Source organism: Nerophis lumbriciformis, linkage group LG14 (genome assembly GCF_033978685.3).
Source record: "Nerophis lumbriciformis linkage group LG14, RoL_Nlum_v2.1, whole genome shotgun sequence".
Taxonomy (NCBI): domain Eukaryota; kingdom Metazoa; phylum Chordata; class Actinopteri; order Syngnathiformes; family Syngnathidae; genus Nerophis; species Nerophis lumbriciformis.
Window position 1 is genome coordinate 45,752,137 of NC_084561.2, and position 14,187 is coordinate 45,766,323.

Genomic DNA, 14,187 nt, shown 5'->3' on the forward strand with positions numbered 1-14,187 from the left:
TTTCGGACTATAAGTCGCAGTTTTTTTTCATAGTTTGGCGAATAATAATATATATGTTTTTTTCCTTCTTTATTATGCATTTTCGGCAGTTGCGACTTATACTCCGGTGCGACTTATACTCCGAAAAATACGGTGTGTATATATATATATATATATATATATATATATATATATATATATATATATATATATATATATATATATATATATATATATACACATACACACACACATATATACTGTATGTATATATATATATATATATATATATATATACCGTATTTTCCGCACTATAAGGCGCACCTAAAAACCACAAATTTTCTCAAAAGCTGACAGTGCGCCTTATAACCCGGTGCGCTTTATATATGGATTAATATTAAGATTCATTTTCATAAAGTTTCGGTCTCGCAACTTCGGTAAACAGCCGCCATCTTTTTTCCCGGTAGAACAGGAAGCGCTTCTTCTTCTACGCAAGCAACCGCCAAGGTAAGCACCCGCCCCCATAGAACAGGAAGCGCTTCTTCTTCTACTGTAAGCAACCACCCGCCCGTGTAGAAGAAGAAAAAGCGCGCGGATATTACTGTACTTTTCATTTCCTTTGTGTGTTTACATCTGTAAAGACCACAAAATGGCTCCTACTAAACGACAGGGATCCGGTTCATGAAAAGACGCAATCTCTCCATCCGCACACGGATTACTATTTCACAGCAACTGATATTCCTGTGAACCGCACTGTGGATACAACGGGAGCACGTACGGTGAATATTCGCACCACAGGGAATGAGAAGTCATCCTTCACTGTGGTTCTAGCTTGCCATGCTAATGGCCAGAAACTTCCACCCATGGTGATATTCAAAAGGAAGACCTTGCCAAAAGAGACCTTTCCAGCCGGCGTCATCATAAAAGCTAACTCGAAGGGATGGATGAAGAAAAGATGAGCGAGTGGTTAAGGTAAGTTTAAGTTTACGCGAAGAGGCCGGGTGGCTTTTTTCACGCAGCTCCGTCCATGTTGATATACGACTCCATGCGCGCCCACATCACGCTGGTTTTAATATATTATTAAAGTTTGACTGACCTATCTGACTGTTTTTTTGACATTCCTTTAGCGCAGTTAGATGCGGCTTACAACACGGGGCGGCTTATAGGTGGACAAAGTTTTGAAATATGCCGTTCATTGAAGGCGCGGCTTATAACCCAGGGCGCCTTATGGTGCGGAAAATACGGTATATATATATATATATATATATATATATATATATATATATATATATATATATATATATATATATATATTGTTGCGTTTTGGACCAGTTGTTCCTCCCAGGGAATTCAAGTCACAAGTCGCTCCCAAGCTCTTTACGACACTTAAAGCTGAGTTGAAAAACCACCAGAGACAGAATAGGTATTTTGTAATATATTTGCAAAGCTTTGCACATATATATACATTGACAGAGACAGCATAGAACATTCGGCTCGCCCCGCTAAGATGGTCTCTCCCCCCGAAACACCCTCTTCCCCCCTTAAGTCCCTGGCAGTCCTGTGTCTCTAGCCAAAACAAATGTCCATTATCTCTCTCTAACATTCCTCATTCAAGGTTAAGCACACAGTTTTGCAGACAACCAAAAGACCACATTTGGAAGAAAAACACGAGCTGTTTTGTAATATGATTATGAAATAAAAAGAAGTAACACTTAAATTCGGATATATGTAAATATCTGCCTCCGACAATTCCCCCTTCAGATCTTCTAAAAAGATCTTTATCACTAGTACAACACTTCTAAAATACGCCCCTCTTTGAGCAAGCTAGTAAAAAAAAAATGTATATATATACATACATACATACATACATATACACATATATATACACACACACACACACAGGGCCGGCCCGTGCCATAGGCCGTATAGGCAAATGCTAAGGGCGCCGTCCATCAGGGGGCGCCACGCCAGTGCCACAAATGTTGGAGAAAAAGAAAAAAAAGTTGGTACTATTATTTCTAAATACAAAAAAATAATCCCACGTTAATTAAAATGCAAAGTAAAGCCTATATAATAGCAATATTATTTGTTACAACATTACACCCCCCCGCACGGTGCGCCCCCTCCCTTCCCGTATGACTCTTTTTGGACGTCACCACATCAAAAAATCAACACAAGATGTCAAAACGGCCAAAACTTTCAGGTGCCCAGGGAGGAAAAAAGAGAAAAGAAGAGGATGAGAAACGAGAAAAAGACAAGAGGTAGCAGGTAGGTAACGTTAGCCTACATGAAATTATTTGTCTGTTACAGAATGTGATAGTAACCTTGCTTTTTAGCATTAAGCTAATGTTACATGATTCGGCAATTGCTAATCAATAAATAGCTAGTTCTGTTTTAACGTCGGGTTAATATTGTGGAGGGGGCTAAATTGTTGTGGAAAATAATAATGTAACGTTAGGTAATTACAGTACTCCCACCTTACATTCCTCAGGGACATTTGTATTAGATCTTTTAAGCAGGTGTTTTTTGTTTACATTGTTATTGCTTTCTGGTTAGCTAATGTTTGCCCTGCAGGTAATAGTCACTTTTCCACCCCTTTATATATTAGGTATAGTTGTAAGCCTAGTTGTTAAAGTGCACATCATTAATGTAAATTAAGCAATATGTATGTAAAAAATATTGTATTTCATATATTAATTTTTTATTTTTTGCATTCATTTATTTATTCATATTTTTTTTTATCTTGTTAACTATTCTGATTGTTAATTTGCTTTCTTTAAGTAAAAAAAAGGTCAAAGACAAAGCTATTCGGTTTCTTGTGAGTATATACACTTCACTGCCGATGTGGGGGGGGCGCCACCTAAAATCTTGCCTAGGGCGCCAGATTGGTTAGGGCCGGGCCTGCACACACACACACACACACACACACACACACACACACACACACACACACACACACGTTCCATAATTGGATGATTACCTTTGCTAGTGGTCCATCCAAGTTCTGCATGATGATGGGAAGTTCTGCCGTGGCGTCAATAAACTTGTAAACAATATTTCCTCGGTCTTCCATGGCAGTAAAGGTGACAGCTGAGAGCGTGTCCGTCACATCCAGCAGCACCAGTTCCTTCCTGCAGCAACAACGGATGCAATTGAAAACAGAATGCGTGCGAGGAGACTCTGCGGCGTCTTCAAGTCTTACGTTGCTTGCATCTTGAAGCTTCCGCCTTTCACGTTGAAAGGGCTGAAGTGTTGCTGCTCCAAACAGTGCGCCTTGCAAATGAGACCCCCCTCTGTGGTCGGCTTGATGGTGTACACGTACCTCATGGTGGAGACGATGGAGTCCCCTCTCTGCCGAGGAAGACAACACATGAGCTGGAACCTGACCGCATACTTGCCAACCTTGAGACCTCCGATTTCGGGAGGTGGGGGGTGGGGGGCGTGGTAGGGGGCGTGGTTAAGATATATATATATGTATATATATATATCCATCCATCCATCCATCTTCTTCCGCTTATCCGAGGTCGGGTCGCGGGGGCAGCAGCCTAAGCAGGGAAGCCCAGACTTCCCTCTCCCCAGCCACTTCGTCCATCTCCTCCCGGGGGATCCCGAGGCGTTCCCAGGCCAGCCGGGAGAGATAGTCTTCCCAGCGTGTCCTGGGTCTTCCCCGTGGCCTCCTACCGGTCGGACGTGCCCGAAACACCTTCCTAGGGAGGCGTTCGGGTGGCATCCTGACCAGATGCCCGAACCACCTCATCTGGCTCCTCTCCATGTGGAGGAGCAGTGGCTTTACTTTGAGCTCCCCCCGAATGACAGAGCTTCTCACCCTATCTCTAAGGGAGAGCCCCGCCACCCGGCGGAGGAAACTCATTTCGGCCGCTTGTACCCGTGATCTTGTCCTTTCGGTCATGACCCAAAGCTCATGACCATAGGTGAGGATGGGAACGTAGATCGACCGGTAAATCGAGAGCTTTGCCTTCCGGCTCAGCTCCTTCTTCACCACAACGGATCGATACAGCGTCCGCATTACTGAAGACGCCGCACCGATCCGCCTGTCGATCTCACGATCCACTCTTCCCCCACTCGTGAACAAGACTCCGAGGTACTTGAACTCCTCCACTTGGGGCAAGATCTCCTCCCCAACCCGGAGATGGCACTCCACCCTTTTCCGGGAGAGAACCATGGACTCGGACTTGGAGGTGCTGATTCCCATCCCAGTCGCTTCACACTCGGCTGCGAACCGATCCAGTGAGAGCTGAAGATCTTGGCCAGATGAAGCCATCAGGACCACATCATCTGCAAAAGCAGTGACCTAATCCTGCAGCCACCCAACCAGATCCCCTCAACGCCCTGACTGCGCCTAGAAATTCTGTCCATAAAGGTTATGAACAGAATCGGTGACAAAGGGCAGCCTTGGCGGAGTCCAACCCTCACTGGAAACGTGTCCGACTTACTGCCGGCAATGCGGACCAAGCTCTGACACTGATCATACAGGGAGCGAACTGCCACAATAAGACAGTCCGTTACCCCATACTCTCTGAGCACTCCCCACAGGACTTCCCGGGGTACACGGTCGAATGCCTTCTCCAAGTCCACAAAGCACATGTAGACTGGTTGGGCAAACTCCCATGCACCCTCAAGGACCCTGCCGAGAGTATAGAGCTGGTCCACAGTTCCACGACCAGGACAAAAACCACACTGTTCTTCCTGAATCCGAGGTTCGACTATCCGGCGTAGCCTCCTCTCCAGTACACCTGAATAGACCTTACCGGGAAGGCTGAGGAGTGTGATCCCACGATAGTTAGAACACACCCTCCGGTTCCCCTTCTTAAAGAGAGGAACCACCACCCCGGTCTGCCAATCCAGAGGTACCGCCCCCGATGTCCACGCGATGCTGCAGAGTCTTGTCAACCAAGACAGCCCCACAGCATCCAGAGCCTTAAGGAACTCTGGGCGGATCTCATCCACCCCCGGGGCCTTGCCACCGAGGAGCTTTTTAACTACAGCGACAGTGAAACCTGGTGATAATGTTCCCCTTTAAAGAACAGTTCACGCACGTTAGCGAATACGTTTTGAATATGAAGTCATTTGCAGATTCGTGTTTGAGCGGACCTGTTTGGAAATGTCGTCCGGCACGGCGGTGGCCATTCCTCTGTAGATGGCGGCCTTGTCCCTGCAGTTGGTGACGTCCACAACCTGGGTGACGGTCATGTCCTTGGTGGTGCGGTTCTCCTGGATAGCGTAGTTGCTCTGACACATGCCGTGAATGCCGATCTATGAAACCAAAAATGTGTTGGTTTTTTTTAGCAACACGGTTTGTGACTCACGCCGACCAGGCGAGTGTCTGGTCACCTCCTCCAGCTCGTACACGCTCTGCGTGGTCTTCACGCTGACGTGGAAGAAGCTGAGGATTCCTCGGACCATGTTGACGACGGTGTCGGATATCCCGGCCGAGGCGTGGATGTTGCCCACGTGGCCGTTGGCGAAGTCGAACATGAAGGGTTTGACCAGCTGGGCCGAGATGCGCCGAGTCAGTTTGGGGGAGACGGTGAAGGTGTTCTTCCCCGGGAAGCCGTTGAACTCCTCAAAGGCCAAATCTGAAACCTTGGAACCAGAGAAGAGCAGACCGTCTTAAAAGACAACATGGAGTTGAATCAGCTGAGGATGAGAATGAAAAGTCTGGTCACCAATCAAGACTTTACTCAACTGATGGATTATTATAAACATGAATAGAAAACGTCTCGAGTCTTCCACGTGTCTTCTCTGATCACTACTCCCAGGGCTTTGGATCCAAGAAGACGGTCGGTCTGTCCTACCTGACCAGTGCTGTCCTATCTCGTCTGGGAGCAAGAACAATCTGTGCAATCTACTAATAAAAGTTTCAATCAATCAATCAATCAAACTGACGAAGTCTGCTTCCATGAGAGGCAAGGTTTCTTCTACAACACAGGTAACAACCTTAAGGCCCGAGGGCCAAATCTGGTCCGCCACATCGTTTAATCTTGGCCTGTCCCATCATTTTTGTCATGTCTGTGTAATCATGTTTTGTTTTAAGTCATGTTTTGTTTAGTTTCTGTCTTTTCACTCCCTTGTCTTGTTTCCATGATTACCCCATTAGTTTCACCTGTTCCACGTCTGGACTCATTGTGCACTCTTGATTGTCACCATAGCAACCCATTAGTTTTCACCTGTCACGTCACGCACCTGTTTCACGTTATGAGTCACGCACCTGTTTTCGTTAATCAGGTCTGTAGTATTTAAGTTCATTGTTTTTAGTTTGTCTTTCTGGTGACATCCCCACATTTATGCTCGACACATTTCTAACTCCTTTTCATGCCCATCGTCCATGCCAAGTAAGTTTTCTTTATTCAAGCCATAGTTTGCAAGTTTTGTTTCATTGTTCATAGTCTCTGCCCTTGTGCAAGTTTTGTGTTTATAGTCAAGTTTTGTACTTCCGCCCTTGTGCGCGCCTTTAGTTTGTTCCTTTTGTTTCTGTAAAATTAAATATGTATTCACCTGCAAGTCATGTCTGGTCCAAATGTTCATTTGCACCACGGGAGAACAAACCACGCCATAGACCAAGTCATGACAATTTTAAAGTAGCCCGCCACACCATTTTATTGTGGTCCAACACATAATTTTATTGTGGCCCGCCACACCATTTTATCGTGGTCCATCACATCATTTTATTGTGGCGCGTCACATCATTTTATTGTGGCCCGCCACACCATTTTATTGTGGTCCAACACATAATTTTATTGTGGCCCACCACACCATTTTATCGTGGTCCATCACATCATTTTATTGTGGCGCGCCACATCATTTTATTGTGGCCCGCCACACCATTTTATTGTGGTCCAACACATAATTTTATTGTGGCCCGCCACACCATTTTATCGTGGTCCATCACATTTTATTGTGGCGCGCCACATCATTTTATTGTGGCCCGCCACATCATTTTATTGTGGTCCAACACATAATTTTATTGTGGTCCACCACACCATTTTATTGTCTCCACCATATAATGTTATTGTGGCGTCCACAACATTTTATGCAGCCTGCCAGATAATTTAAAGTGCGCCAACACATCATTTTGTTTGTTCCCCTAAATCATTATATTGTAGTTCGCCCTGTCATTTTAACTTGGCCTGTCCCATAATTCTAATGTGGCCTGCCATATCATTTTACTGTGGCCCGATACGATATTTTAATGTTCCCCGCTACACCACTTTACTGTGGCCAACCACACCATTTAATCGTGGTCCAACACATATTTTATTGTAGCCCCACAACATTTTAAATTGGCCCACCACTTTATTTTATCTTGGCCTGTCCCATAATTTTAAAGTGGCCCACCACATAATTTTATGTGGTGTGGCATATAATTGTAAAGTGGCCCGACATAATTGTATTTAATTCTAGGATGCCACTACATTTTATTGTGGCCCACCACACCATTTTACGTGGTCTGACATATCATTTTATAGTGGCCCGTCACATCATTTGATGGCGGGCCATCAAAATGGTCCGACCCATAATTTTATTGTTGCATGTCACATAATTCTAATAATTATTTATTTATTATGTATTTATTTATTGTGTATTTAGGTTTATTTACTTATTGTGTACGTATTTATTTGTTGTACTTCAGGTTAACTTATGCATTGTAAAAAAAAATGTATGTATGTATTTATTGTAGTCCAGGTTGATTTATTTCTTGTAAAAGTATTTATTTATTTATTGTATATTTAATCATTTATTGTTGTTCAGGTTTATTTGTGTACTGTATATTTATTTATGTATGCATTTATTGTAGTTCAGGTCTATTCGCTATTGTACATTTATGTATTTATTGTAGTTCAGGTTTGTTTATGTATTTACTGTAGGTCAGGTGTATTTATTTATTTTTCATTTATGTTTTCATAGTGCTGTGGTTAAGGTTCATTTGTATATCATTAATAAATAATGCAAATTCAATTAAATTAATTAAGCAAAACAATTATATATATATATATATATATATATATATATATATATATATATATATATATATATATATATATATATATATTTGAATTTACAATGCAGTCTGTGTTGAAAATACATATTGAAAAAAGAGCACATTCTTACAAATTGTACTGTACTGTACCATATTGATTGATTTATTGTACATTTAATCATTTATTGTAGTTCAGGTTTATTTATTATTTGTATAATATTCAGGTTCATTTATTTATTGAATATGTATTTTGTTTATAATAGTTCCTATTTATTTATTGCATATCTATTTGTTCATGCACTGTAGTCCAGGTTGATTTATTCATTGTAAAAGTATGTATTTATTTATTGTATATTTAATAATTCATTGTTGTTCAGGTTTATTTATGTACTGAATATTTATTTATTCATGTATTTATTGTAGTTCAGGTTTGTTTATGTATTTATCGTAGGTCAGATGTATTTATTTATTTTACATTTATGTTTAAATGGTAAATGGGTTATGCTTGTATAGCGCTTTTCTACCTTTAAGGTACCGTATTTTCCGCACTATAAGGCGCACCTAAAAACCTTCAATTTTCTCAAAAGCTGACAGTGCGCCTTATAATCCGGTGCGCCTTGGTCGGGGTGGGACGGGGGCGTGGTTGGGGGCGTGGCTAAAAGGGGAGGAGTATATTTACAGCTAGAATTCACCAAGTTAAGTATTTCATATATATATATACATATAAGAAATACTTGACGTTCAGTGTATTCAAGCTATATATATATATATATATATATATATATATATATATATATATATATATATATATATATATATAAAATAAATACTTGAATTTCAGTGTTCATTTATTTACACATATACACACACATAACACTCATCTACTCATTGTTGAGTTAAGGGTTGAATTGTCCATCCTTGTTCTATTCTCTGTCACTATTTTTCGAACCATGCTGAACACCCTCTCTGATATGCATTGCTCTGTGGCCCGCACAAAAGTGCTTTCATCAAATGCACTAGATGGCAGTATTGTCCTGTTTAAGAGTGTCACAACATTGCTGTTTACGGCAGACGAACTGCTTTACGGTATACAAAAAAGTGACTGCTGTTGTTGTGTGTTGTTGCCACGCTGGGAGGACGTTAATGAAACTGCCTAACAATAAACCCACATAAGAAACCAAGAACTCGCCCTCCATCATTCTATAGTTATAACGTGATTGGGCAGGTACGCTGTTTATATTGTGGAGGACCTGAGTCCGCCTGAATTTCGGGAAATTTTCGGGAGAAAATTTGTCCTGGGAGGTTTTCGGGAGAGGCGCTGAATTTCGGGAGTCTCCCGGAAAATCCGGGAGGGTTGGCAAGTATGATATATATATATATATATATATATATATATATATATATATATATATATATATATATATATATATATATATATATATATATATATATATTTTTATATATATATATATATATATATATATATATATATATATATTTGAATTTAAAATGCAGTCTGTATTGACAATAAAACACATATTGAAAATAGATCAAATGATACTGTACCATGTTGATTTATTTATTGTACATTTAATAATTTATTGTATTGAATTGAATTGAATTATATTTATATAGCGCTATTCTCTAGTGACTCAAAGCGCTATTCCATAGTGAAAGCCAATATGTAAGTTACATTTAAAGCAGTGTGGGTGGCACTGGGAGCAGGTGGGTAAAGTGTCTTGCCCAAGGACACAACGGCAGTGGCTAGGATGGCGGAAGCGGGGATCGAACCTGGAACCCTCAAGTTGCTGGCACGGCCACTCTACCAACCGAGCTATACCACCCCCATGTTGTAGTTCAGGTTTATTTATTATTTGCATAATTATTTATTGTCATTCAGGTTTATTTATTGAATATGTATGTGTTTATTAAAGTTCATATTTACTGCATATATAATCATTCATGCACTGTAGCTCAGGTTGCTGTATTTATTGTGGATGTGTTTATTTATTTATTGTATATTTAATCATTTATTGTAGCTCTGGTGTATTTATTTTACATGTATGTATCTATAGTGCTATGGTTCTAGTTTATTTATTTGATTAATAAATATTGCAAATTAAATTAAATTGATAAAAATTATAAATATATATTATTTTAATTTACAAAGCATTCTGTGCTCTGTATTGAATATGAAATACATATTGAGAAGAGAGCAAATTCTTACAAATGGTACTCTACCTGGATGCAGACTAAGGCTGAAACGACGCGTCGACGTAGTCGACGTCATCGGTTACATAAATACGTCGACGCCGTTTTTGTGCGTCGGCGCGTCGCATATTTACGTCACACTACTGTCATGGCGGAGCGCAAAGCAGACGATGCGAGCGAGGGGAAAAAAAGCACGCCAAAAGTCGTCAAAAGTGTCGGAGTATTTCAATAAACGGCCTAATAATGTTGTTGTATGCACACTGTGTCGAGCGGAAATGGCCTATCATAGCAGCACAACGGCTATGAACGAACATTTGAAAAGAAAAGCCCCGACAGCGTTCTTGCCATCACCATCAACAAGTCAATCGTCCGCGTGCGTATACGTTGTCATTATTACACAAAAACATGAATGTGTCATTTGTATCTGCGTTGTAAATTCATAAACTAAAGCACCGTTTCGCTCTGAGAGGCGCGTTTGGCGTGCCTGTTCAGTGTTTACAAAGACGCGCTCCTCTTTAACGCTGTGGAGAGGCGGCGGCGGCGAGCGAGCGGCGAGGCGGGGCGCGCCGGGAGCGACGCCGCAAGAGACAGGGGACGACGAGCGAGCGAGGAAGAGGAGCTGAAAAGCGAGGAAAGAAAGAGAAAAGAGTTGGAAGAGAAAAGACTTTGTGTAAAATTAAAAGATTGTAAACCTGGCAAAGCCGTCTGGCGTTCAGTCTGTCGGTCCTGAAAGAACCCCACGGCACAAGACGTGTCACAAACGCTAACGTTAATTAGTTGTGCAAATACCTTTTACAACATTAACAGTTACATATACTATGTACAAACCAACAATTAACTTTCACTTTAATCATACTATCATTGTTGTGTTATTAAGCAAAATAAGCAATACTTTTACTTTTGTTGAAATGTTTACACTGTACACTTTTTTGTATTGGATGTTTAGCTTTATTTTTGCACATTTTAGCAAATAAGCAATACTTTTACTTTTGTTGAAATGTTTACACTTGTTACAGAATATTTCCGTTTTGCACTTTTTTGTATTGGATGTTTATCTTTATTTTTGCACATTTTAAAGCAAAATAAGCAATACTTTTACTTTTTAAATGCTTATACTATTCCAGAATATTAAGATTTGCACTGGATGTTTACTTTTATATTTGCACATTAAAAAGCAAATAAGCTACTTTTAATTTTGTTAAATGTTAAAAGTTTTAAATGTTTACATTGTTACAGAATATTTTGTCATGTTGTTGTCAATGTTGACTGAGTGGCCATACCTTTTTTTTTTTGTAAATAAAAGCCATGCCTTTTGAAAAAACTGGCCTACTTTTTTTTTTCTCTCTTCATTTTAAATAAAAAAAATTATCGGTAAAAGGAAAAATAATCTATAGATTAATCGAAAAAATAATCTATAGATTAACCGATTAATCGAAAAAATAATCTATAGATTAATCGATAGAAAAATAATCGTTAGCTGCAGCCCTAATGCAGACGCCTCAACATGACATTCATTTGTACTTTAAAGAGGTTTGTCTTTGCTGACCTGCAGAAGGAAGGTCTGGGAAGTCCCGCCCATAATCTTGACCTTGCAGGTGACCTTGGCGCCAGCCTCTGCCAGGTTGGACATGCCCAGGCCGACATTCAGCAGTCCTTCGTAGCGATACTCGTAGGTTTTCTTGGGGTTCAGGCTGAACTCTGCAAGCCGTGGAACGCTGCTTTAGAGAAGCCCGTGTTGTGGTGGTGGAGTGTTTGCGGCCGTACTCACCGTAGCGGACACTTTGACACGCTGCAAACAACACACACGTAATTAGAAAGTGCGCTTCATGCAAGTAGAATTGTTCTCTCAGACTTACTGGTCAGAGCCACCAGGCAGCAGAGCAGGAGTCTCCTCATCTTCAATGCAGGCACATGTTTCTGTTTCGCCTCCTCTTTTATGCCTTCTTTGACCTCTGCTGAGGGTCACCTGACCTCAAGGCTGACATTGTCACCGCGACACAACACGCACTGATACCGCCGGCACAGGAATACATGCACAAACTACTATGTACACAAACTATTATTGATTCCTTCAGGAGAGTTCCCTCAGGAAAATTGAAATTCCAGCAGCAGTGTACAGAACTGAGATCCAATTTAAAAAATAAATAATGGGGGTATAAATGGAAATAAAATAGGAAATATAACAATCAGAATAAAAATAAGAAGCAACAATAAGAATAAAAATATAACATTAAAAAGAAGAATATAACAAGAGAAACTAGGCAGTAGTACATACACACACATACGACTCGACCATGCAGCCCATTTTTCTTCAAGTGCTTCCTTATTGTGCATCTTGAAATAGCCACACCACAATTTTTTCAGAGAGTCCTGTATTTCAACTGGAGTCATACTTGCCAACCCTCCCGGATTTTCCGGGAGACTCCCGAAATTCAGTGCCTCTCCCGAAAACCTCCCGGGACAAATTTTCTCCCGAAATTCAAGCGGAGCTGGAAGCCACGCCCCCTCCAGCTCCATGCGGACCCTGAGTGACGTCAGGTGCGCAACACCACGTAAATCGTTGGCCAACCAAAAAGTAACCCCAGTACGCTATAGCCAACATTCCCCAGGAGATGGCAACAGACAAACATAGATCACTCTATTACATTCCTCCCCTTTTAGAAATGTATAGAAGTTACTCAAAATAAATAAACAACCCAACCAAAAAATGCAGCAGCTCAATTAAAAAACTGTACTTAAGCCACATTCTTTTCTTTTTAGTACTGAACTCATTTGTAAAAAATAACATGCTTATTATACAAACAGTATTTGTACACCTTTAACACAGATTTTTATACTGTCTTCAGAGATTCAGTTTTTTTGGTGGTACTCGAAACCTTTCTGGGTACCTGCGAAAGGGTGTTCAGCATGGTTAGAAAATAGTGACAGAGAATAGAACAAGGATGGACAATTCAACCCTTAACTCAACAATGAGTAGATGAGTGTTATGTGTGTGTACAGGTAAAAGCCAGTAAATTAGAATATTTTGAAAAACTTGATTTATTTCAGTAATTGCATTCAAAAGGTGTAACTTGTACATTATATTTATTCATTGCACACAGACTGATGCATTCAAATGTTTATTTCATTTAATTTTGATGATTTGAAGTGGCAACAAATGAAAATCCAAAATTCCGTGTGTCACAAAATTAGAATATTACTTAAGGCTAATACAAAAAAGGGATTTGTAGAAATGTTGGCCAACTGAAAAGTATGAAAATGAAAAATATGAGCATGTACAATACTCAATACTTGGTTGGAGCTCCTTTTGCCTCAATTACTGCGTTAATGCGGCGTGGCATGGAGTCGATGAGTTTCTGGCACTGCTCAGGTGTTATGAGAGCCCAGGTTGCTCTGATAGTGGCCTTCAACTCTTCTGCGTTTTTGGGTCTGGCATTCTGCATCTTCCTTTTCACAATACCCCACAGATTTTCTATGGGGCTAAGGTCAGGAGAGTTGGCGGGCCAATTTAGAACAGAAATACCATGGTCCGTAAACCAGGCACGGGTAGATTTTGCGCTGTGTGCAGGCGCCAAGTCCTGTTGGAACTTGAAATCTCCATCTCCATAGAGCAGGTCAGCAGCAGGAAGCATGAAGTGCTCTAAAACTTGCTGGTAGACGGCTGCGTTGACCCTGGATCTCAGGAAACAGAGTGGACCGACACCAGCAGATGACATGGCACCCCAAACCATCACCTAACCATGCAAATTTTGCATTTCCTTTGGAAATCGAGGTCCCAGAGTCTGGAGGAAGACAGGAGAGGCACAGGATCCACGTTGCCTGAAGTCTAGTGTAAAGTTTCCACCATCAGTGATGGTTTGGGGTGCCATGTCATCTGCTGGTGTCGGTCCACTCTGTTTCCTGAGATCCAGGGTCAACGCAGCCGTCTACCAGCAAGTTTTAGAGCACTTCATGCTTCCTGCTGCTGACCTGCTCTATGGAGATGGAGATTTCAAGTT

At 41.0% G+C, this 14,187-nt stretch overlaps 1 protein-coding gene across 1 annotated transcript in view; it reads right to left on the minus strand.

Moving 5' to 3' along the window:
* vtg3 (vitellogenin 3, phosvitinless) overlaps window positions 1-12,085 on the minus strand; it is a 76,321-nt gene extending 64,236 nt beyond the window's left edge. Inside the window, exons 1-7 of the mRNA XM_061975467.1 lie at window positions 12,046-12,085; window positions 11,958-11,978; window positions 11,736-11,887; window positions 5,332-5,583; window positions 5,092-5,253; window positions 3,182-3,330; window positions 2,960-3,110 (exon numbers count right to left, since the gene is read on the minus strand). Coding sequence (XP_061831451.1) covers window positions 2,960-3,110; window positions 3,182-3,330; window positions 5,092-5,253; window positions 5,332-5,583; window positions 11,736-11,887; window positions 11,958-11,978; window positions 12,046-12,085 — 927 coding nt within the window. The remainder of the gene's footprint in view (window positions 1-2,959; window positions 3,111-3,181; window positions 3,331-5,091; window positions 5,254-5,331; window positions 5,584-11,735; window positions 11,888-11,957; window positions 11,979-12,045) is intronic.
* Between the last annotated feature and the right edge of the window lie 2,102 nt (window positions 12,086-14,187).